At 39.2% G+C, this 25184-nt stretch overlaps 1 protein-coding gene and 1 long non-coding RNA gene across 2 annotated transcripts in view; one reads left to right on the top strand and one right to left on the bottom strand.

Moving 5' to 3' along the window:
• The window catches only part of LOC103481651 (heparan sulfate glucosamine 3-O-sulfotransferase 3A1-like), a 33510-nt gene extending 32307 nt beyond the window's left edge, over positions 1-1203 (bottom strand). The window contains exon 1 of the mRNA XM_008437275.1: positions 465-1203. Within this exon, the coding sequence (XP_008435497.1) occupies positions 465-961 (497 nt within the window). The 5' untranslated portion in view covers positions 962-1203. The remainder of the gene's footprint in view (positions 1-464) is intronic.
• LOC103481652 (uncharacterized) lies at positions 1024-24550 on the top strand. Its single transcript, XR_536334.2, has 3 exons — positions 1024-1110; positions 1213-1358; positions 24305-24550. It is a non-coding gene; the product is annotated as an uncharacterized LOC103481652 (long non-coding RNA).
• The last annotated feature ends 634 nt before the right edge of the window (positions 24551-25184 follow it).

Here is a 25184-nt window from a genome sequence, read left to right as displayed (position 1 = left end):
AAAGCTCTATAGTGAGGGACCACATTGGAGTGTCATTTATGCACATTATATTCAGGGCAATTACAACTTTTAACTTAGCTGTTTTCATATCACAATTTGATGTTACACTTGTAAAAAACGCTATTTTATTTACTCTTACTTGCAAATCTGGGCAATTTGATTTATTGAGACCTGAAAAATAATTAAGTTGAAGGTTTTTTCCAAAATAATGTGTGCTCATGCTTTAATTGTAACGTTTTGCTTGGAAGATATAAGCTAAGGAAATACAAAGTCTACATTACTTACTGGCCATTTTAGACCTTTAATTTGGACATTTTTAATAAATCCTGAAATAGGTTGGAATTCTTTTTAGAGTTTTAATATTCTGCTTCATTTAAGCTTGAGGAACATTTACACAAATTAGACAACATATCAAAGTACATTTTCTTTCTTCGGTATAAACTATATTATTTGTACATATTTACCTGTACCACTCCAGTCCGTAGTCATAGTTACGGTCGAAGAAGTGCGGCTCCGCTCCCACTGCCCTAATGTCCGGATGTACCCGTAGAAACTCCAGCAGAGCTCGGGTCCCTCCTTTCTTCACCCCGATGATGAGAGCCTGGGGCAGCTTCTTGCTCCCCTCCCCGAGCGGGCTGATTTTACCTGCGAACCTGGGAGAAACGACCAGATCCTGCGGCGGCGGAAAAGCAGGTGACTCCTCTGGAAGCTGCCAAACCGTCGGTCCCGCGCGCACAGCCGTTACAGCCCCTTCGGCGACCCCGTGGCCAGCGGCGCGCCGTTCGCTCACGAGCCGCTTGTTCCGCGGAGAGCCTCTGACCGGTGAAGGCGAGGCGCAGCGGTCGGTGAGGAGGTGCAGGAGGATGAGAGGGGCGAGGAGGGAACAGAGCATGACCACCGCTTTCCTGGACAGGATGCCTCGGGACGGGGCGTCCAGTTTGCGGATGAGGCTAAAAGCCATACCGGCTCCGGTGAAGGAGCCACAGCCATGCTAAGCGAACATCACTGAATCCACTTTCCATGAAGAAAAGTGCGAAAATAATCTTCATCCACACTGCGATGTGGAGCATAAACCCTCCAAAAGCAACACATGGGGCTTAAACTTGACATGTAAGGCAAAACTACCTTAAATAAAACAAAGATAACCCCGCGAAACTGGAGGTGGATTAATTAAACACTCGGGTTATAGTCTGTGCCTCTCTCCTGATGTAGGATGCTCCTGATTCACCAGCTGCACGTGTACAGAGTTGTAAACTTGCCTCGCACGTCAAGTTCGATGACTGACACGGCACCTGACCAATGGGAGGGAGAAGAGCGAACCAAACAACCAATAAGCTTCCAGATGGGTGGAAATCATGGTAGGCTCACTAATTTGTGAAATTAGTAAGTTAAAAGTATGAATATAGACTTGAAGAAGACAACTAAAATACTCTTGAATGATTTAAATACATTTATTTTTACGTTTTAATATGAGGGGAATCCTGCGGGCATTGAATTCAAGCTCCAAATGTAGACAAAAGTAAAAGTTGCTGCTACAGAAACCTGCAAGTTTTACATTATAGAATACACTATTGTGGATCAAGGAAATAGAAGAGATGTGTTTAAGAAAAAGAAACCATGGCAGTGCTGCGGAGTCCAAAGCATGACGATCAAACTAAAGTTTGCCAGAAACAACAAATGCAAAGACAAGGATTACTGAAAATAATGTTCTTCCTTTTCTATTTGTTATCTGTAACAAACCTTACTTTGGTCGTTATGATTTTTCTCAAAGAGCAAAGTTTTTCTTCTTCTCTCATGATAGCTAAACTTGTAAAACTCTGATGGTACAGGTGCGCACCTTCATACTGCAGATCCCATGATGACCACTTTTGGGGATTTTGGAGTCCTTCTTTAGCATCTTGCAGGCTGTTTTCAGAATGAACTTGCATGCTTGCAAGGCTAGATCTTGACAGTCGTTTGAATGTCCACTATTTTTTAGACTGTTTTTCCTCTAGTGCTGTTGATTTTAACTGATTTTTTGAGACTTCTTTAAGTCCACAAACAGAATCATAAGCAGCTGTGAACTCTGTCAGGCCTCCAATGCGGGCTGGGAGAAGAAATTGTCACACCTATAAATCTGCTTCGCCCACTCTGCCATGGTCTAATGTGCATAATATTTTTTATGTATGAATTTAAGAGAGGTATGGACGAGCTTAAATGAGGTGCAGTATAATTTTATTTCGTTAATTTTTTTTAGCTTAAATTTCTTTTTATTTATAGTTCCCTTTACATACAGATTTAAGAATCAAAAAATAGGAGTGACAATATTTTAAAATTATGCACATAACATTTTGCATGGGCGTTAACAGCATTGACTAGCGTATTAAATCTGCTGATTTTTAGTATATTCGCACTGAAAACATATGTCATTTTTAAAACTTTAAATGATAAACAGTATTTACTGCAACATAACTCAACATTTTTGTTTTGGCTATTGATATTATTAGAGGCTTCTGAGTGGCAACATATTACAAAACATTCCACATTGACACAGTTTTATGGGGTGAAAACTGAAAACTTTGGGATATTAACACATATTACAGCATACTCATAGCTTCACCTTAATAGTAAGCCTCACTCGTGAAATTAAATGTTTATTTTGTACGTTTTAACCACAGATTTTTACTCTTGCATCAGTTTTTACACCTTAGTGTAAAAACTCTCGACATTATCACTACTGTTTTCAGCTTGGGTAAGGCCACCAAAGAAGATGACCTCTGTCAAGAGCTGCTTTTTATGACACACAGAAGAACAAAAAAAGAGAAATAATGATAACGGAGCACACAATTCCTTAACAAGTGGACAAGAACAGAACCAAATGGTTCACATCTGCTCCTGCCTTCCGAGTATTAGCATGAGAATGCGCAGGCAGTGCTTCAATGCTGCACAGCTCACTGCTCGAGAAAGCGGATGGAGACCTCAACAGTGGGCTCGCATTGCCAGTGCCAGATGTCTCCCATGTTGTTGGGACAATACAAGAGGGGGTGTCCCGCATTTAACAAATCACACCCCGTGTCTTTTCTGCATGTCCTCGACCCTGGAGAAGTGTTCGGCCTCCTCAAACGAACCATGATGACACTTAGCATTCCCTCACAGAAGGTCAAACGTCTTCATATCCTGAAATACCAAGAATTATTTCTGTTTACGATAAATTCAAAGTTAAAGTTTTGTGGGATTGCTTTAGGAGTGCCTTTCCATTTTGAGTTTTAAAGTGAATCTTTATGGGGTCAATCCTGATGTGCAGTGTAGCGGTCTCCGCTCCAACAGCACCGGACCCACGGGTCACTCAATAAACTTGAGGGTTCAGACATGATTAATGGTAGAAGAGCAAAGAATGCAAAGTGCATTTCCACAAGAAAGGTACATATTTATTCTGACATCTGCGGCTTTAATGTCTGTGAGAGGAAGTMTGTAGTTTACTGTATGAACGAGTCGGATCTAAATCAGAAGTAGAGTTGACTGCACTTTAGAACTGTGTCAAAAAAAGAACACGAATGACATTAATAATTGCTTGAAAACTGCCCAGGCAAGTTTAACAGGGGTTAATATAATAAATAATATTTAATATTGCCATTTTTCTTTTCCTTTACTGAAAAATTACACTTATTTTAGTGTAGTAAACATAACCATCCTATTACATCTGCCATGTGTTTTGTTCCATCTCGCTTTTACTTTGGGGAAATGTTTTGGAAGAGACTTTGTTACATTAATATTTTACCAACGCTAGAATCAGTAATTGTGCAACCCAAAGAGCCACAACTAATCAATAAGTGTGTAACACTAGATCTAATTGGTAAGAAGTTACAATTTCAAGCTTTATAACTATTTACTTGCACTTTTTTCATTTCAATGTAAAATAAGAAAACTAGGATACGTTATTTCTATTTTTAAGCTTTGGAAAACCAAAAACATTAAAGTTCTAAAACAATACCACAAAATTCAGCCTTGAGTGAAATCTATTTATTTAGAGTATATGTTTCTTCCTATCCATCTTTTAATATTACTTGTGGTGACATTTGTTGAATTGAAATTCAGCTGATTTGTAATCAAATCAAATCAAAGCTAAAACACTGAAAATTGTCACTCTTTCATATTGCCTTTGTATCTAGTGGCTCATTTTTTTCCTAATTTATTTGGTCAAAGTTTGTAAGGGGCCACATTGGAGGGTCTGAAGAGCCAGATGCAGATCTGGAGCCACGGGTTGCAGACGCCAGTACTAACTCTGCCGCTCAGCTTGCAAGTAGCTAACCTTTACTGCCGTTCTGGAAATGGCTTTCTGACTTTTTTCTATCAATGTTGATCAAAACATTATGGTATGGATGTTTATTATGGAAGTAATATTTCAACTCTAAATGTGGGTTGAGGTGTTTCTCTTGGTTTTTAAAATAAGAGAAAGATAAAACTTTCACAACTATTGAAAAAACATTCAACTTGTTAGTAGAAGGAGACCAACTTAAGGTTTTCTCTTATTTCAAAGGGTAACCTGTTTTTAAAACAAAGCAAATTAAGCAAATGGTTAGTAGATTGATATAAAAGAGCAGAACCTTGTCGTCTCATTGCATTGTGGACATTTTATGTCCTACAAAACATAATAAAATTATGTTTCCCTTTGCTTTTATAGTTAAAAACGTTACTTATTTTTTACATTTTTGGTCATAGTTATTATAAGCTATACGTACAGCACTGCAATCACAAAATAAATGTTACAGTTCAATTTAGAGGTAGTATAGTTTTAATGCAGAAACAGATCTCAATTGAAATAGTTGAATAGCACAAATAGCACAAATCATTTATGCTATTAGTTGTGTTGAGCCAAATCTAAATATTCTAGCAAGAAGTATATTTTTAATTGATCGATTTTAAGATAAAAATATAAGTATTAAAATTTTTAATGTATTTAATTCTAGTATTAGTATTATTTTCAAAAATCTCTGAATACTTTTTAAATAACGTCAACATATGATCTGAACATAATGCATATCCAGTCATAAGATATGGAGGATTTAAAATCTCTGATTAAAAACATGATTATTGTAATACCACAGTTGTTATTAGTGGCGTCTGAGCTTGGACTCTAAAGCCGGGGCGTGCCTGGTGCAATGTTTGCGCAGTGACACACATTTTCTTAAAAAAGAAACAAAAAAACAAAAAAAACAAAAAAAAACAACAACAGCATTTAGTGTGTAATTACACACCCAGACATTGGTGCTTTAAGAAAAATGTGCACGTAGTCTAGAGGGCATGTAAAAACGTAATTCGGCTTTCATCTTCGCCGTTTATCCAAATTGCAGCTCTATGGTTACACTGACGCAGCCGTTTTGGAATCTTGGATGCGGAGCTGGGGTTTTAGGTCTAAATGGGAGTCCAAACACAAACTGTTTGTTATCCTTTGACAATATTGTTGCATTTTTACTTTGCATAATGAGCAAATTCTCGTGGAATGTCATGGGAAAGCGAGCTGGGTTCCAAGGCAAAGCCAAATAAGGACCAACTGAGTTATCTGTGTCTAAGTGCTGTTTCACAGAAATGTTTTAACCATCCACAAAAAAAAAAAAACAAAAAAAAAAACGGTTCATCCACGTTCCCTCAAACGCGCCATAAGGAGTGAGAGAAACTGTTTCCATCCCTGAGTCGGCCAAGTTGTTCAACTCAGTCCCTCAGCCATGCACATAATCTCCAGACAGGTTTATGAACTGAGGTTTGGGACCTGTCAGTTTGGAGGAGACATCTTTACTGCCGGCATTACAGCTTGACGGTTCCCAACTTGAAACCTGTAGCAGTAAAATTCAGCGTTTCAGATTTTTTCCAGACAGTTTTATTTTTTGTTTGGGCAGACACCTTGTCTTAAAGACAAAACAATTGGATTGTAGTTTGATCCTATACAATGGATGGGAAAAAAAAAATAAAACTGTTGGAAATAATAAACAAAAAAGGGGTAAAAAGTTTTACCCCCTTTTATGTTCAGAAATTACATGGACTGAAATTTATATAATGTTTCATCTTTGGCCCGTGATCGACATCGCAAATTTCCACACAGGCATAATTTCTTGGCTCCAAACATTAGACCCCTGAAACCAGTGCATTTTGATTTATTATTTATTTATTAAGAAGTCAGCTGTAAAAAAAAATTGTTTATCTAAATTATGTTTTAAATCATGCACGGTGCTGTAGAAAAGAACATACTTGTTATATATTTCTTCTGTTTTTTTCTTTTTCTTTTTTTGTTGTTGTTGTAAATGCTTTGCTTTAGACCAAGAAAAAATATATATCAGACAAAGACAACCTAAGAAAACAAAAAAAAAAAAAAAACAGTTTTAAAATAATGGGAAACAATACTTACTTATATAAATCTAATAAATGGTTGGGCAACCCTTGATGGCGACAACTACCATCAAGTGTTGCGGGTAATTGCCGATGTTTGGCATCACTCTGGAGGACTTTTGGTCCACATCTTTGCAGAATTGTTTTATTTCAGTCACATTGGTGGATTTACGTCGTTATTAGGTCATACCGCTCAACTGGATATAAGTACAAGACTTTCAATGTTTTTTTTGTTTTTTTTCAGAGGTGGATTTGCTGGTTTGATATTAATAATTGGGTTTTTAGACAATGGCATTTCCGTTTAAGGCCATCATAAGCTCACTTTAAATTTATTGTTAGAGAACACAATTCATGATTTCACCAAGAACAGTTGTCAGATAGATTGTACTCAAGTGATTTCTTCATTCTACAGTTGTGGTAGTAATTGGACTTGGATGTGGCTGCTGAAATTGAACTTACGTTTCCAAAAACATAATTAATCTATTATTACCCAGTTTCTTTTTCAAACAAAGGCTTCGGTTGGATTGAATAATGTTTTTCATTAAAGTAAAGACAATTTGAAAACTATTTTGCATGTTACTATTTGATTGATGACGGGTAACAAAAAAGGTACGCACAGAAGGGAAGAAATGTGTTATTGGGGCCGGTGTGCATTTAAATATTCTAAAATATGTTTACATAAAATCCCCAAGAAATGTTTGCTCTTTTGAGAAATCTAATTTCAAGCACATATGTGTTTTCTGTGGGAGTACTGCCTAACTGTGTGAGTAAAACATTTTATGTTTTTTTTTTCTCTCGTGCAAGGGGAAATATACTCGTTCTATATACACAGCTGTTGGCAATTCGTCGAGGATGGATTTGTCTGCTCCATTGGCAGGCCGTGCGCTGAGCAGGAAGGGCTCCTATTGAGCACGGAAACCCAAATAAATTGTCCTCTTAATCAGATTAACGCACATCTGAAGTGGGCTGGTTTCTCTGAATTGTCTCGAAACATCAACTTTGAATGAAGCACACATGCCATTTTCTCTTATCTTTAAGCCTTCATCTCTGAATTTTTGCGTTCTATGAAAAGGAAACACCATTTTCAATTAGAGATGGGTTTTTTTTTCTATTCTGGTTTTGTTTCATAAATATATCCAAGTCTAAACTTTTCTATTATATCATTCGTGCTATGTTAGTTCTTTTTTTTTTTTTTTTTGATTGCATCCCAACAGTTTATGTTTGAAATGAGTCACGCAGCACCTCATGGGTGTCGTTACGTATCGTGTCGCATTCCTTCCTCCAAGAGGCAGCAGGATGCAGCTGATTATGTGCGAGGCAGACGGAGAGAGGAGGAAGTGCTCTGCTTGGGTTCTGCGGTTGTTCCTCTCTGCAGGCCGGTTATTAGATTTAAGCACAAGCTGGTGTGGGTACAGTGAGGTTAATTACACATATGGGTGGCCCTGATGAGAACAATCATCCAAATTAATCACCTAATATGCTTGTCAGCTGACTCTGAGCTTGGCATCTTGGCAATTGCAGCCTTCAAGTGGTCCACATGGGAAATTTTTTTGCCTATATTGCAATCTGTGCTGTTCCGTTCCACGACAGATTGCCAATAATATAAGTGAATGGGCTTGCGGTGTACTTTGGATTTATTTGTCATATCTAAGAAGCAACAAGGAAATGAAAGTAAAAAAACAAAACAAACGACATCACATGTTGTACATGTGGCAGTGGCGTCGTAACTTACCAGTTAAACAATTCAATTGACCAATTTAATGCACTTAAGACTTGTTTAATCCCAATGGCAATAATTGTTGCCAGACAATTTTCTATTTTTAAATTAATAGTTTTATTTTGGCTTTTGGCTGGTAATTTAACTTTTGAGATAAAATAACGGGTTGTCTACTCTAAACAATATAAATTTCATTTAGCTGCTGTCTCTTTACTTCCTGCCTGCAGCGATGGAGGTAAGCGTCTGAAAATTGTACAAGAGGAAGTCAGTAAAATACTTTGATAAACAAATATAACTAAAATATTTTGTACATATGAGGCATACTTGAAAAACGTTCAAACAGAGGCAACCAGAAGGCTGATCAGCCACCCAAACCACTTCTTCTGACTCAGCAGCGACTCCACTCTCAGATCTCCACCCAGCTGACCGAACTCATTAAACTGCTCTACGGAGAAAAGTCACTTTGTTATCCAGCATCTATTTCTGTCATGATTCACATGACATGATCCTTGATTAATATAAGAATATAGCTATACACCAGAGTGGTGTATAGCTACAGCCAGATTAGCCTTACATTTTGGTTTAGCTATATATATATTTTTTAACAATAGTACCATGAGGTTACCACACCAGCCATGATGATGTGGCCTTAGAAGTGCCATATCTTTCAAAATGATCTCATTTATACACTATAGTATATGGTCTGCTTCAGAAAATAAATTGTTCAAATCAAACCATTAGCTCTTAATTTATTTTAAATCATCATTTGTACATAAAGGAGTCTATAATGGAAGCATTTGCAAACTAAGCTTAAAATTTATATTTGAGCTGGACCCCCATAGATGAGGAGTGAGCGCTCTTTCAGTGAGTTCACCATTGGTACAATTCTATGCTGATCTAATGCTAGCATCATTACTCAAAGACTCACAAACTCCAGAGCAAAACGTACCCAGTGTTGACCCCTTGACCCCTTGAAGTGTTCCTGGGACTAAAATGTGACGATGCTGTGGAGTGGTAAACAATTGATTGGTGTCCAAATGACCAGCAGCAGATTATGCGTCACAAGTGAGCCCATTAGAGCACCATTAGACAGCACCACGCTGTTGTTCATTAAAAAGCAATATGTGAAGGTCTGATCTCCCATTACCTCCAGATAAGTATCTGCTCGTACATCCAAGGACGACAGCAAGACACTGCCCTGTGGTGGTTGTTTTAGCCACCACAGGGCAGTGTAATCACAAACTAGAGTTCTGCCAAGTGTGAGTTTAAATTATCCATGTTGGAAACAGAGTGTAAATCTGTGCGCGTGGGAGGGCAAAGGGGAGCAATCTGGGCTGAATACCTTCACACCGTCCTAATGCAATGATGGAGCCAAGACATTATAGATTAGAATCAGGTGTTTTTCCTCCTCCTCCAATAGCACATACATCTATTTAGTGGATGCTTTGCTCTGGATGTCCCATTCTCGATGTATTACAGTACATGCAGAGGTTCAACTCTTTGTATTGGCAAAAGGCCACATTTCTTGTCGAACAACTGAAAGTATAGTGCTGCTGAACATGTGGAGATCACATTAGCTACCACTGAACAGGTGATTAAATGTGTTCAAGAAATGCTGTGGAATCACAACTGGGATTTAATTCTCTTCAAACCTCGATAAAATAGCTCGTCATAGTGTGACGCCCCGCGCTGGACACACGTCGTACACCAGCTACACCAGTGACGTTGTGCCTGTTCTCATTCGCGATGTCTCGTTTTGAACTTTGCGTGGCTCTCTTCCTTTTCTTCAGCTTCTAACAGTGATGGACAGGAGAGACTTTGGACCCCATCCAAGACAAACAGGGCTGTCAGTTTGTGCGATTACAAGTGCATCGTTTGAGTAATTTACTGTGGGAGCAAAGCAGTGGTGGGTGGGACTCAGAGCCAGGAAAACTTACAACGTGCTGCAAAGCAAATTGAAACAAATTGTTTTTAGAGATCCTAGCCACCTTCTCTTTCATTAATGAATTTCATTCTGAGCAGAGATGCGATGAGAGACGAGGCTTGTGTTAGAGCCGACATATTAATAAAGCCACTGATTAGGTAGTGTTATCCTAAGAAGTGCTACTTTTTTTTCTGATCAACCTGTAAAATGGTCAGAGGAATGGAAAGTTCTCATACCTTTAGGTAAAAAAGACATAGGCCTACTCTATGTTAACTATGACCTAATGCTGATCTTTCATACATAGGTGAAGAGTGAATCTCTACATCAGAGAAGATCTTGCCTGTTCTTATAAACAAAAAAGTTTCTAATGAACTGCAATGAACTTTTTTTATGGCACTGACTGGTGCAAAGCTGCCTTTTGAAATAACTTTAACCCCTAGACATTTGCTCAGGTTCTTTGTCCTAAACACGCCAGAAGTCTAATTAAGTTTCAGTCTCGGATGACTCATTAAAAAGAGCTGAGGCAGTAAATGTTAGCAGCAGCACATAATCAAAAGGCACTGACAAGCCTGTATACGCCTTGTTTTCACCTTTATGCCAGTAAAGCTTCAAAATAATTATTTTGGTTTAGAAATAAACTATTTGTCACATTCTTATTTAAATACCCCTACTGAGAGTATAGCTCACGTATTCCAGACATTTAGAAGTATTGCTCTAGAAAACTTGACAAAATGCAATAAAAAAACTGAAACAAGCACATAAATATTTCCTAGTTTTAAACTGGTATAAGTTTAAAATTACTTTTTAAAAACCAAGTTACGGTGCCTATTTTTAAGTTAGCTAAATAGGTTGTTGATGTTATTAATCTGAAGATGTGTTAAGGGGGAAGTTAAAGTTTTAGTTTTGTGCCTAATGTTTTGTGTTTAAACAAAAGACTGGCCTCATCTAAAGACATTCTTTCACACACAGGCCAAACTACAAATATGACTTCTTTTGACCGTCACTCTTCCTGTCACTCTGCCACGAGGTTCCAATTTTTGGTGTACATAAATATTTGGCTTTAATCCTCTCAATAGATTATCCCACCTGAGCTATAGACCTCTGCAACCCCTACATAGTCACCGCATGTTTCGTGGCTTCCCTAATTGCAGCTCTCCTTGTCTTGTTTAGCTGGATGGCCATTTCATGTTGGGCTTGAAGTTGTGTTACGCTCTTCATGGACTGAACAGTGCTCTGCAAGATTTTCAAAGCTTGGAATCATCATTTTTCATAACTTAAACTAAGCCCAAGCTTTCTCCCCGACCTGTCTGCTGTGTTCTCTGGTCTTTATGATGCTGTTTGTTTTACAAATTCCCTCACTGAAAAAAAAAAAAAAGTATGATAAGCAGGCACGGGAGAAAATTAAGAATAATGCTAAAGCGTAATACAGGATAAATTAACTCTTTGGATATATATTTTTTTATTATTATTGAGCAAAATTATATTGCCAGTACCTGTGAGAAATAAAAGACAGATACAAAAACACTATCATTTGATTGGAAAGAAATTCAAGTCCAAGCAGCTGCACATCACTTCTGCCCCCCTCACCCTCACCACAATGTCAGCGCCACCTCATTTCGAAGCCCAGATCGGAGAGATAGGGCCAACACCTCTGCCGCCACAATTTGACACAACTAATTTAGAACTGGTCTTTTATGGAAGCCTGGAATACATTACCTCACCAGAACACAATAATAATGGGAAAGCATCAATCAAACTGGCCCTGTGCATACGTTGTGTAATAAAGCTTATCTCTGGGTGACACAGTCTGTCTGACTTAGCCTGCCAGCCAGAAAGAAACTATGTGTGAGCCATGCCACCAGTCTCTGGTTAACACTGCATAAATATGCAGTTTAGGAGTCAATGACATTTTAATAAGGTAAAGCTGACAGGTTATGGCTCACACACAAACACTGGGTTGTTTGCAGAGTCTAAGGATAATAATAATATAAAAAAAACCCAGACAATCTAAGAGATGGTGTCCAGACAGAGTCACATTGTTAGAAAGAATCTTGTTTCTTTGAATCTGTATAACCCCCTCAGCTGTCAGCACACACCTCCAAGGAGTCAAACCTCGATGCCCACATCACCCCCGTCAAATGTTTTAATAATTTTTTCCAGGCGCTAACTGGATTCAGCTGCCTGTGAGCCATTTTGGCTCTCATCTCCACTTTCCATGTTATTTAGACGGGGCCTTTTTTTTGCGCTGATGTATGGCTCTGAACTCGTTTCTGCGACCGCCCTCGCCGGCACCTCTCAAAGTCCTCATTGTGTCGAGGGTGAGGCAGTGTGATGTCATGTTTCCCAGGCACCTGGGGATTTCTGGGGCTTATGCCAGAATGTGTTTGCATCGAGCTTTTCATGGGTGGCTCGCACATCCGGTGCGCTTTGGGTCACTTAGCACTTTTTCAGTCATAATTGTTGGTGACGATGGTGGAACATGAGGGGCAGACATTTTGACCTAGGCTCAAAAATGCTCTTATATTTTAATGTTGCCTTCATCTATATATTTTTATGCTTTCTGAGTATCTAACCAGATTTTTGGATTTTGGCTGTTTTGTTTCTTAACTTTGTATCTTGTGCCTATAATCCTGCACTGTGCAAGCATGACATTTTAAAAAAAGAAAGAAGACAGGGGAGGATTAAAAAAAAAAAGCTTTGCCAGGTCTGAAATACACATAGGAAAAATTATTTTAGATAAATATTATCTGAAAGTAATGACTGAAGCTTAATTAAAATTCAGTCATGACCTGAGTGAGTCATCATCCTTCAGTTGATCATCTACAGAAGGGGCATCCAAAGTGCAGCCCAGGGCCCATTCACAGCCCCGGGACTGATGTTGGACGACCCCCCAACAGCAGTTCAAATGTAATGCAAATTTGACACAAGTGATTGATGCGCATGGAGACTTTTTTTTTTTTAATAAGGGGCTAATTTAATTCCAACTAATTAAAGAATGTAAGATGTCAGATATAATAAAACGCATTTATCGTTTAATGACCACATAAGTTCCCTGACTTGCATTCAAACTTTGTTGCACCAAAATCTGCTTTTGATTAATTTATATAACTTTGGTAACTATAGCAGTCAATTACCAAGAAAGAGTCAATTTAGATCTATATTGATTTCCAAATCTCCTAATCTCTTAAAAAAAATTCTAAACATCTGGACAAAATTAAAGCAAATTTTGATTATATGCTAAATTAAAATAATGTATGTTTGGCCTATTTTTGAGCGGATATTATTATGTAATTTTCTGGGATTTTAGTAAAAATAGATTATTGTTTGGCCATTTCCTTTGACTTGACAAATTTGGCCAATGTGACAAAAAGTTTGGACACCACTGATCTACTGTATGCAACATTACCAGCTAGCTGTGTGCTAATCACCTTGTTCATCTAAAAATCATCTAGATCATTATCTTTAATAAGAAACCAAACAGGAAATATCTTCTTTGCAAAGTTGTCTGTTATGTATAGAAAATGTAAGAAAATTTCCAAATGTAGGAGCCTTTACATGCCTGGATATTTAACAAATTAGAATACTCATTGCTTATTTTTTGTCAGTCACTATGTAAAAACACATTATATAGATTAATTATGCACAGACTGATGTTATAAAGCCTCTACTTTTGCTAGCAAAGAGTATTTTCCTCTAACAGGTAATGAAAAGATGACTTTGAATATCAGAAATTTACATGGAACCAATAAAAACATTTCTGAGGAAGAAATGCGGGTCTAATGAAAAGTATGTTTCTCACCTGTTTGAAGGTTGTTATTCAAGCAGAAAGTGTTGCTTGGGTGAGGATTGTTTCGATTGCCCCTGGACCTTACATCATCAAAACCTAATTATGGATAAGCAGAACATGATGGATGTATTACAACAAGTATGAAATTTAAATTTATAGGACTGACTTAGAATCAGTCTACATGAAGGTGTTGTATCTAATCATAGATTTATTTGTGTGCATTTAACCTGCTTTGCAAAGTAAAGTAAGATTTTATTTGTTGTAAATTAGTTCTATATTTAAAAAAATTTACTGAAGTTTTTTTCTCATAAAACCAAGATACTGTGACTCAAAATCCTATACTTTTTTTTTTTTTTTTACTTCCACTCCTACATGTCAGTCGAGGGTAACGGCAGCTGTCAGTGCACCAGTCATGTGTTTCACAACAGATGACGACCAACGCGACAAGAATGGCTCCAGATGGGCTAGAAAAAACATTCACTCCCAAAACACACATGCATTTTTTTTTTTCCCACGTTGATTAGGTATTTTGCATTTGGGAGCTCGTATCTTCAGAAAGAATGCTCACTGCACATGCTGAAGAAAAGACCACAACAAATCCGTCTGTAAAAGGGGTGCTAAAACATTTTTTTGGGGGACTCCTTTGGGTACAACACACCTATCAAGACCTTGACACCCAGTTTACAGAGGAATGAGCTGATGGACATGAGGAGAATGGAGGCTAATAGGGATTATCCTCTGAGTGCAGACTGCCAGTCACTGTGTGTTGTGGTGTAACTCTGAGGTGAAGTGAAGAAATAACATGTTAGGCCTTTGCTGTTTTTCTAGCAAGGAGTGGCAACACAAATTGCAAATGTTAATCAAAAGGCAGTGCAATATGGGATAGGAAGGGCTCAATGTTCGGCTTCTATCAACAGTCAGAACCTAAACTGTGTCTCTGAAAGACTTTAAACCCGTCCGGACTAATAATTGCTAAGTCCGTAACCGGTGTGAAGTGTGTGCCCTTCGCCGAAGTTTTAAATGCAAGGTTGCTGAGATCGCATCAGGTGACAGGCAGTCTGGTGATAAAGCTGCCACCAGACGGGATGAGTCCTATCTCGTCTGCAGGTCTCAGATGCCACACCCGGTTCAAACACAGACCAATACAAACCCTGTGTTTACAGTGCATATTTATGCACACCTGCAGGGACACACAACATCCTCAGCTGCCACAGGTCTCGCAGCTGATTCGCCATTAAGCCTTTAAAAAAGGGCTGTATGAGAAAAGGAAGGGGGAAGGCTTTTATTATAGCGCGGTCAAGTATCGGCTTTAACTGTAGAAATACCTTTGACTTGTGCTGATGATACGCTGTAACATCTAATTACTTAATCCTTTATTATTCAATAAAGGTGTAATGTTTATTCTATAAGGTGTAATCTTTGCTGCTGCATAGTTAAAGACAGTGACACACATTTAATTTTAAGACGTGACAGTTTTCTCTCTGTATTTTAAGTGTTTCAAACGGCGCCACTTGTGCGACACTTCAGCCTTATGTCGCCTGTCTTGCTGTTGCGTATCTGTCTTTCATTTTAATTGTGTACAAAGTCAAGACACTGTCTATAAATCACGGTCTGGTGTTGCTTAGCCACATATTTGTCACCGTAACGTACACAGTTTGATCCCCAGGTAAGACAGGCTGTTAGAGATTTTTACGATACAGAGAAAAATTCTGCCACAAGAGTGCTGCAGCTCTTGTAGTTTATGTATCCTGCACGCATGTGCCACTGCCTTGAAACCAATGCAAGTGAAACTTAAAAAATTGCAGCAATAAACAAGTAACTTTACTCAAACTCTCTGCTGTTTGCACTAATGAAGATTCACTCACCAACTGCGGGGCAGAAGCTTCACACTGAAAGTCAAACTGACAACTTGACCTAGTTTCTGAATATTCAGCCACTGAATATTTGACCAGTATTACAGGGTAATTCAAATTTAATTCCCAGACACTCAGTTAATCCTGAGATATATTTAATGAACCAGACAGTATAATATGCCAACACGTCCGGACACAGTAAGTGTTCCACGCCATTGATTCAGATACAGACGCACTATTCAGATTAGACCCATTATCAAGCACAATGCATTTCTTCAAACGCGACTCGATGTTTTATAAAATCAGCTTCGTTTCATCATTTTAGATCCATGTGAAACAAATTCTTTTTAACACACCAGGATACATGACTCAATAGAAAACAGTGTGACAGCAGCTACAACGGCTCACTTGGGAGGATGGATACATTCCTGCGCACAACGACGGGCTTGTATTGTTGTCCTGGGATTTTTAAAATTGTTTTGTCAATTAATCAGTGAGACATTGTGAATAAATTATTGGTTGCGTATTGCTCCAAAGTAAAATATTTTTTGCTTCGCAAACAAGTGAAAAACAAGTGTGTAAAAAAAAATTGTTGCGTGTGACCAGTTTTTTTGGTCGCATACGTGTGCATCCACCATCTATCTGACCACATAGTAATTTTCATTTTAAAAAGATTAATGGCAGTACTCTTAGTAGCTTTGTTATGGACAGGAACACAGCTAAACAGAGAAGCTCCTTCAATAACTGTCATAGGAAAATACATGATGGGATGAGAGACAGAAAGAGATCCGAGAGGAAAGTGGTTGAAAATGTTTTTTTTTAGCTACTTGGTACATGTAAACTGTATCAGTCTTACGATGGATGGATGTCTATCCATCCATCTGTCCGTCCGGACAGATGGATATGGCTAAAATAAATCCTTAGCAGCCTTGCTATTCGCCTTCCTTTTGGAACAGTTCAAGTTCCGCTTTAGACTTACATTTGGACAGTTTCAAACCAGAGCTCATATGTGGATAAGTGGATTAAAACAGATTTTGAAAGCTGTCTGAGTTAACCCTTAATAAAACACCAACTACTTCCAGCCTGGGTCCGGACATTGAAAATCCATGCAGCTGAACAGCATCTTCCCTGACATGATATCCCCAGAGATGAGAGTAATTCCTCAAGAGCTCCCTTCTGACCAATTCATTTTTATCTCTCCTGTGAGTAAAAACTCGTTGGATGTTTGCACTTGTCCAGTTTCTATTACCTTGAGTCTCTTCCTACAATGGACAGATGCTATCATTTGTACCATCAGTGCAAATTAAGCTAGTAAAAAGGATAAGGACAGTAACAGTAAAACTGATCTTGATGTTGGAAGTGTTGTGATTAATATATATTCTAAAAGATTCAACTTCGTCTTTTGGATTAAATATACTGTAAGGCATGTTTGTGTGACATGATTGCCTTCTTGATTTATTTAAATCAATCTTACTTTAATCAACCTTTATTACTTAGGCGAGCGTTCAGCAGCGCCGACAGATGGAATGCCTCCAAATGCTCCAAAATACTAACTTCTAGACACGTCAGCTCTCCCTAAACAAACGCGAAGGCTTTTGCGTTCGGGCGGCCTTGTGTCATGCACAGCTAGAACTCGTCAATGTCATGCCAAACCGCCTCTCCTCTCCTCCTCTCTCTTCTTGTCTCCTCTTAAGGACCTAATTACAAGCCACATATCAAGGCATAACTTTGATCCGGAGACACTTTCCATGCCAAACCGGCATATTGAGCCCACTAATCCCTGACATGCTAAATGAGTACCTGCTGTGCTAACCTTTGATCTGCCGGGGTCAGGACACGCACCGGTCCAATTACACTGAAACTTTTATGAGAGGGCAACAACGTGCTCTTTCAGAACCACTCGGACTTAAGCTTTTCTTATTACAATGTGAGACTTCTTTCTCAGACAGCTCACCAAAGTTTTGGGGATTAGGCTTTGCAAGTGAAAATTGAGTCGCTCAGTTTTTATTAATGTAAAGACACATTTTGGCTTGTTACAGGGTTTAATTCTAACCCCTGGTCCTTGTGGACCCTAAAAAACTCACCACAGCCCTGTGCTCAGATTTCTGACATGCTGTTACACTATTGCTTGAGAAGTTGTTGAAGGTAATTTCCATACAGTGTCTGTAATACCTGGTGTGCTAAAAATCCTTGCACATTTTTCATTTTACAATACTCAGATAATCAAAAGTTCAAAAGCTCTAGACTAAAAAAAAAGAAAAAAAAGTAAAGCATTATGCCTTTCAAAAGTATTCACATTCCAGATGTTCCTCACATTACAGACACTAATCTCAATGCTTTTTGATGGGATATTATGTAAAAGACCAACATAAAGTGATGCATAACTGATCCCATAGTTCCAAAAGCGTAGTGGGAATAGAATGATAGAAGGTGTGTGTGTGCGTTTGCGTGTGTGTGTTATGAGTGTGGTAGTGGTGGTGGAGGGAGAGGGGCAGCATAAGCATTACGGTTCATTATAGAGTGTCAAAAATAGAGACAAGCCAATTCTACAAAGAAATCTCCTCATCTGCTCTGTTCACTGAATTAAGCCACAACTGGCCAAACTAAAAGTGATAAAAAAAGGAAGCTGAGAAGATCCAAGGAACCAATTTCATTTTAAAACTCAATCCGGCAGTGTGTGGGATTTGCATAGCTAATTAGACGCTGTCTTGTCTTTTTTTTTTCTTTCTTCTTCTTCTTCTTCTCCTCCGTCTCCTCCTCTGAGCTCATCTTTGTCATGACAGCACAGGAAGGCTGAGCCCCATCGCAAAGACCTCTGAACGGAGCTTTTCAGGCTAAATCAAACACCATGTTTCTAATGTAAACCATTTTGTAGCTCGTCACCGAACCTCAGTGTCAGCTCAGGCTCTGGTGGTTTTATGTTTTAACTTCAGAGCTGTCACAGCTGGCCTACTTTACAGCTAAGAGATGCTGTTGCCCTTTCGGTTGTATTCCGCTTCTGCGTTGGCCGCCATAAGGATTAGTGGTATAACTTATCCTGATTAAGCTATTTAATTTTCACTTCAGTGACTGGAAAAACATCACAAATTGGACATTAGATTTCAATTGAACAGGGTGTGTTTCTGGAAGCATGTACTCTTTTTGTTTTTTTTAAATGCGACTTTCATTTTTATTATTTCGTGGTTTTCTTTTCATGTTTCTCTGTTTTACTTTAATGAGTTTTGTCTTCTCAGTTTTTTTCAAAACCATTTTGTGCGTGCGTGCGTGCGTGCGTGCGTGCGTGCGTGCGTGTGTGTGTGTGTGTGTGCGTGTGTGTGTGTGTGTAAAAAGCTTTCAGGACTGCAAGGTTGCAAAGATGTGGACCGCAGAACCGTCCTGGGTGATCTGATCACACTAAGTACAGATATAAACACTTTCAGGATGATTTACTCAGACCGAGTTCAGAGGTGGTCTGGGATGCTTTTATCCACTTCTGTTTATTAGTCTCAATGCAAACTGTCCTGGGTTACTTTTAAAGAACACCTAATTACCCCACAGGTCTCCACAATATTCTAATAAACTACTAATGAAAATCTTTGCCTAGGAAAACAATGTTTTTTGGATTTACACGGATAAGTCGTTTATCATTTGTCTGGCAGAGTTTTTCTGCAGCGTGTCGATTTTGATTGTTTTGATACTGGCGGTGTTTTCTGTGGTAACGGTAACATACAATATCTTGTTTTAATCACATAACAAGAATGAACTTTTAATGGACAGCTAGAGGCAACCCATAGATCTTCAAGTAGTCTTAAAGAGATGCAGTGTATGTGACCTGAAATGAGGGTAGAATTTTGAACAGGGTAGAATTATAAAATACAGCCCATGCCTTCTAAATACTTAAAAGTTACCCATCTTGAACTCCCACATTACTATTTAGAGCACAAAGGAACCTGTAAGTTTAAGGGATGTTACTTGCAAATCCCAACAAAACATGCATGTTCCTGGAAAAATCACCAGCATGTTCTGGGAAAGTAACTTTTCTAACTCAGGAAAACAGATCTGTTCATTCCAGAGGAGAAACCTGCAAGACCTAGAAAAGCAATCTGTACATTTTTGGAACGTCACCTACACATTCTGGGTACGTTCCTGTTTCTAATCAGAGTGGCAACAGAAAAAAGGGGCCAGGCAGCGTGATGATAAAACCGCACTGCCCTGCAATCATGTCTGAGACGGAGAAGTCAAATGGGCACCACTCCATGTCTGGCATTTTACTTCTGCAAAGCTTTACACCTAATTACCCCTAAATGCTCTTTGGAGCGACTCTCATAATCATAATAGAAATAATAGCAGTCTGATGCATAATGTAAATGATGACAGGGAAAAAAACAATATTTGGGACAGAGCAGAAACGGGTAATGGGAGTTCAGGAGTTCACTGGGAGCATTAGAAAATAAAAATGTCTGCGTGCTTACGCTGCAACTGCCATTGCACATGAGCAATGGCTTCCCTATTGATTCCCAATACTGTATGCTGGTGTAATGATATTTTAATGATTCCCCAATCGGATAAAGACAAATGCTTACCCCAATCTGGCCCTCCATGTTCACTAAAATCAGAACTGTGGTTCCTTCGTCATTGCTGCAGTTAATGCAAACTGAATCTGCTTTATTCTTTTCTTCCATTGCGGTGTGGCTTCGTTGTCTCCGTGTCTGCCTCTGATCTCCGTCTCCCAATCTTTTTCCACTGCCAATCTTTCCCATGCTTTTTAACTCCCCTCTGATTCTCTTGTGTCTCTCACACACTTTGCGCTGTGTGTTTTCTTAATCATCTGTAAATTAGTCCCCCGTCGGTGATAAAAATCCTCAAATCCCTTCTGCTTCCATCGAATGGGGCCTGAGTAAGTGCCGCTGGAAAACCGGGACTTTGACACTGTAATTTATTTTCCCTGCGCGAGAGGAAAATATACTCGGTTTCTGTTTGTGGATGTGTTAAAGGCCTGCAATGCGGAGGTTGTAAACCCCCTTCTCGGTGCCGTTAATTTCAAGTTCAACAAGGCCTCTTGTAGCCGACTGCGCGTCCGTTTTGCTACATGTGCGTGAACTTTGTGGAGCGGCTCCATGCTGCTCGCTCGTGTCTGTGTGGGCCTCCCCGGCTCTCACTCTCACATATCATCCAGTGGTTGTTCCACGAGGCAGGAGTGAATCACTGGTGCTTTTAATCAGACTGAAGCAGCACAGGCTAACCCTTATAAGTGATGGGCAGAAACTTTGCTCAACTCTTCTCACCGTTCCCATCTGTCTCCTTCCTTTGCTCTCTCTGTCTCCTTTAAAAGACTCTTTATCTTCACTGCTTTCCCACTATCACTTTTCCTCCTCCTCCTCTGCTATCTTACTTTCTCTCACTCATTATCTCTCAGTGTCCTTGACTGCTGCACTTCTCCTGTAAACAAGTCAGGGAGCCACATTTTGGCATTCTCGAAACAGCACTGGATTTGATTTTTACAACCCAATTAAAGTGGAGCCATAAATTTATGTGTCCGGAGAACATTTCTTCTTCTCCTTTTTACTCAGTGGGCACCTCTGACAAGGTTTAGCCCTCCCCTGAGTCGTGAACTAATACGAGAACAGGGGTGCTTTAAAGGAAGTAAAGCTAAAAGCAAGAGACCTTTTTGGAGTGTTTACAGAGAGGAGACGCCACTCTGGGTGTCCTATCTCTGTTTGGAATGCCAGCACACACACACACACACRCACACACACACACRCACRCACRCACACACACACACACACACACACRCACRCACACGCTAATCATTTATCCCCACTGCAGCTGCTCTCCTGCTTTCACGCACACAAACACAAAAAGTGACAGACCAGGTTTATGCTAAACCTGTCTCTAAATCGGCAATATTTGATTAATCAGGGAAAAGAATCAATAGTAGAATATCCTCCATTCCACTAGTGTCCCATTAATCTGAGAGTAGATTAAAGCGTCACACAAAGTGCCGGCCGGGAGGATCGACGGAGCTGTTTTTCATGCATCTCGGACAGTAATTGCACGTGCTAATCAATCAAAAGTAAGTGCACAAGTGTCATTTTTCCATTACAAAGACAACAGCTTTACAGGGGAAAATATGTGCTAATGACTTAACAATAACTGCATGCAGATGTTTGGAGGCGTTGGTAGTCAGTGTGTAGAAAGCTTTACATTTAACAAAACTGGATTTCATGGGGACGGGGTTCATAAGCTCCACCTACAATATTTCAAACACTTTAAAAAAAATAATTTTTTTCACTCTTTTTACAATATCTGCATCCACCATGTTGGTAGATTTCAAATAAAAATATGCCATAGCACATGATATAGCTGCTGATTACAATAAGATTGAAAAGATGCATCACCAATCTGGAGCAAATTTCCAGAAAACTACAAAACAGTCGAAACACAGAGTTCTTTTCTTTTGTAACATTATAAATGAAACATTAATCAACAGTCTGGTGTGTAAGGATGGCACTTGACAAAACGTAATGCTTCGGTTCTTGACTGTGTGTTCTATGACTTTGTATTTTTGCATTTTTATGATGTAAAGAACTTCGATCTGCCTTGTTTCTGAAATGCGCTATAAAAATAAACTTGATTGATCGATTGAAATATGGTGAGAATCCGCAGAGTACAGAGTTAAATATCACTAGACAGAACCAGGACTGCGGAATCAAGAAATCCCCCGAACAGAGCCAGACCGTCAATATCAAGTGAGCAAAAAGATCTCAAAATGCAACATATAATGCCACACTGTACAGGAACGGATGAAAAACCAACTGGAGAAAAACGTGAACCAGTGGTGAACCTCTCCATAAGTGGCCGGAAGACCAAAGTTACTCGGTACACATTCCAGAAGGTCATAAACAGACGCAGAACAACATCCGAGGCACTGCTGGCCTGACTTGGTTCGGTTAAGGTCAATGTTCATGATTCAAAAACAAGAAAGAAACTGAGCAAAAACAGCAACCATAAGGCAACAGTCCTGCTGACCAGAAGAACAGAAATCCATGTCTCATATTTGCCTAATACCATTATATTATTTACCAAGACACTTGGTAAATATTCTATGTAGACAAAGGTGATTTTTATTTTTTTTTAAAGTGTATCTGTTCCAGTTGGAGTAAAATAAGAAAAGAAATTATACCAACATTCAAACATGATGGATCCTGAAGAATCATCAGTTTGCCACCATTGTTTTGCACTGTATCTTATACCCTAACCCTAGCCCTTTTTTGCACTGTATCTTATACAGTGCAAAACAATGTTTAGTAGCACACCAGCTAGTTCACCTCTGAATAATTATAAGTAAGTAAGTAAATAAACGCTTTGGAGTGGCCTAGTCCAGACTATTATCCAATAAAGACGCTGTGGTATGACAGTAACAATTACATTTCCACATATGGCTAGGTTGCTTTAAGTAGTTTTTCTCTTGGTCAGTCAATGGAATCCATCCATCCATCCATCCATCCATCCATCCATCCATCCATCCATCCATCCATCCATCCATCCATCCATCCATCCATCCATCCATCCATCNCATCCATCCATCCATCCATCCATCCATCCATCCATCCATCCATCCATCCATCCATCCATCCATCCATCCATCCATCCATCCATCCATCCATCCATTTCCTTTACACCCTTGTCCCTTAGTGGGGTCGGGAGGGGTGCTGGTGCCTATTTATAGCTAACGTTCCGGGCGAGAGGCGGGGTTCACCCTGGACCGGTTGCTAGTCTGTCGCAGGTCAATGGAATCAACTTTAGGAAGATGCTGCTGTCTGATATCAAAATCTGCCTAAAAATCTGACGCAAAAAGAGAAGGAATCTGTAAGAGATTACAGGCTTTTTCCACAGAACATCTAAAAGCATGCGCAATCAGAGAAAAAGAGATCTCTCTTTCATATCCGCAGGGCCTCAGTTTTAAACACAGGCTGGCAATGTTTTCTACTGTTAGGAGTTTATATTGAAACGGGGATTTTTTTCATTGTGGTTTCACACAGGCTACATTAAATGAATGTGATGGCGCTCATTCCAGCAGGCGGTCTGTTTCTGTAGAGCAAAAACACACAACTGCTCCTAGTCTAAATAGTGCTAAAGTTCCCACATTGGAACATTTTTGGCTGCTTTGTCGGTGATGGAGCTACAGTAAGTGAAAAACGCTGAATGTCAGCACTGCTCTGGCCCCGGCCAGCACTTTATGTCCACGATGTTCCATATATTTCAGCCTTAGCCTAACAAAGGCAGCATTATGCTGCGTTAAGACATTGTTCATCCACAAAGCTGCTTTATGTGATGGCTCCCATATATTATCAACCCTGTGGAAATGCCTGCAGTAAAGTTGAGGGCATCACACATAAAGCTATAGACGAATCAAAATCCAACGCAGCTCTTAGTGCCAAACTTCTGACAAATACAGGAGCCTTGAAAGGTCTGCGCGAGCAGCTGCAGTTTCTGTAGCATTACTTCACCTGGTAAGAAAAATTAGAAACGACGATTAGCTAAATAGAGCAAACGTGGCTAGCCATTCGTCATAGTTGCTAAAAATGACCTCAAATACTAAATGATGTGTCTCACTAAGCAAAGAAATTCTCCACCAAGGTCAGTTTTACATGCTCATCAAAACCTTTTTTTTTTTTTTCCAGACTGACGGCCCTTCGCTGGCCGCCTTCTGCGCAGAGGATGATGGGGCTCGGGTCAAAAGGCAAGAGGCGCCAGAGAAGCTCGTGATTACGCAGGTATCCCAACAATGTCCCGCTTTGTCTGCAGCAACAGGCAGTCGAAAGCAAGGAGTCACGAAAAGGTCACTTCGCTGGCATAATTTATTTGATAGATGTCTGTCAAAGTGGGTTTGCTTTCCAAAACTGTCAGGCAACGCTTTTACTTTTCTTGATTACTCATAATATACAAGTCAAAAGGTATTTGGTGTGCTTTCCTAATCCGTTGCTGTCAAACATCAGTTAGGCACTCCATCGATCTGCTCTTTGATTTGTTTTTTCAGCTGCAGCTGCAGAAAATTAGCAGAACGTAAACTACGGGAGAAGAATCCCACCTGTGAGCCTGAGAGTGAGAGGATTAATGAATGAATGGCTTTAGGAAAATAAAAAAAGTTAAATGTAGGTATAGGTGCACCAGCCGTGTGAGAATGTGTGAAGATATGAGCAATAATTCACTTTAGGCAGGAGATTACCAGATTTTTTTCGGGATTATACAGAACATCGCTAAGCTTTGGATCACTGCTGAATAGTTGGAAAGTTGTATGTTTAAATGTTTTAGTTTAGCTAAAAACAAAAAAAACATACTTTTTTATTAATTTGATAAGTAGGGCTTGCATTTTATTAAAACTAAATGAATTATCAGAGATTTACATGAAATCAATAGATGGTTTTATTTATTTCTACATATTTTTTTTCTTTATTTCCTGACTGGGTTTTTTTTAGGAGATCTTGTAGGTCAATATTTTTTACACTTTTTGGGGGCATGCCTAAAATCTATATTTAACTACCATCATTTCAGGATCCTAAC

The sequence above is a fragment of the Poecilia reticulata genome, linkage group LG19, assembly GCF_000633615.1.
Source record: "Poecilia reticulata strain Guanapo linkage group LG19, Guppy_female_1.0+MT, whole genome shotgun sequence".
Classification (NCBI taxonomy): domain Eukaryota; kingdom Metazoa; phylum Chordata; class Actinopteri; order Cyprinodontiformes; family Poeciliidae; genus Poecilia; species Poecilia reticulata.
This window is presented reverse-complemented; position numbering and strand designations above follow the sequence as displayed.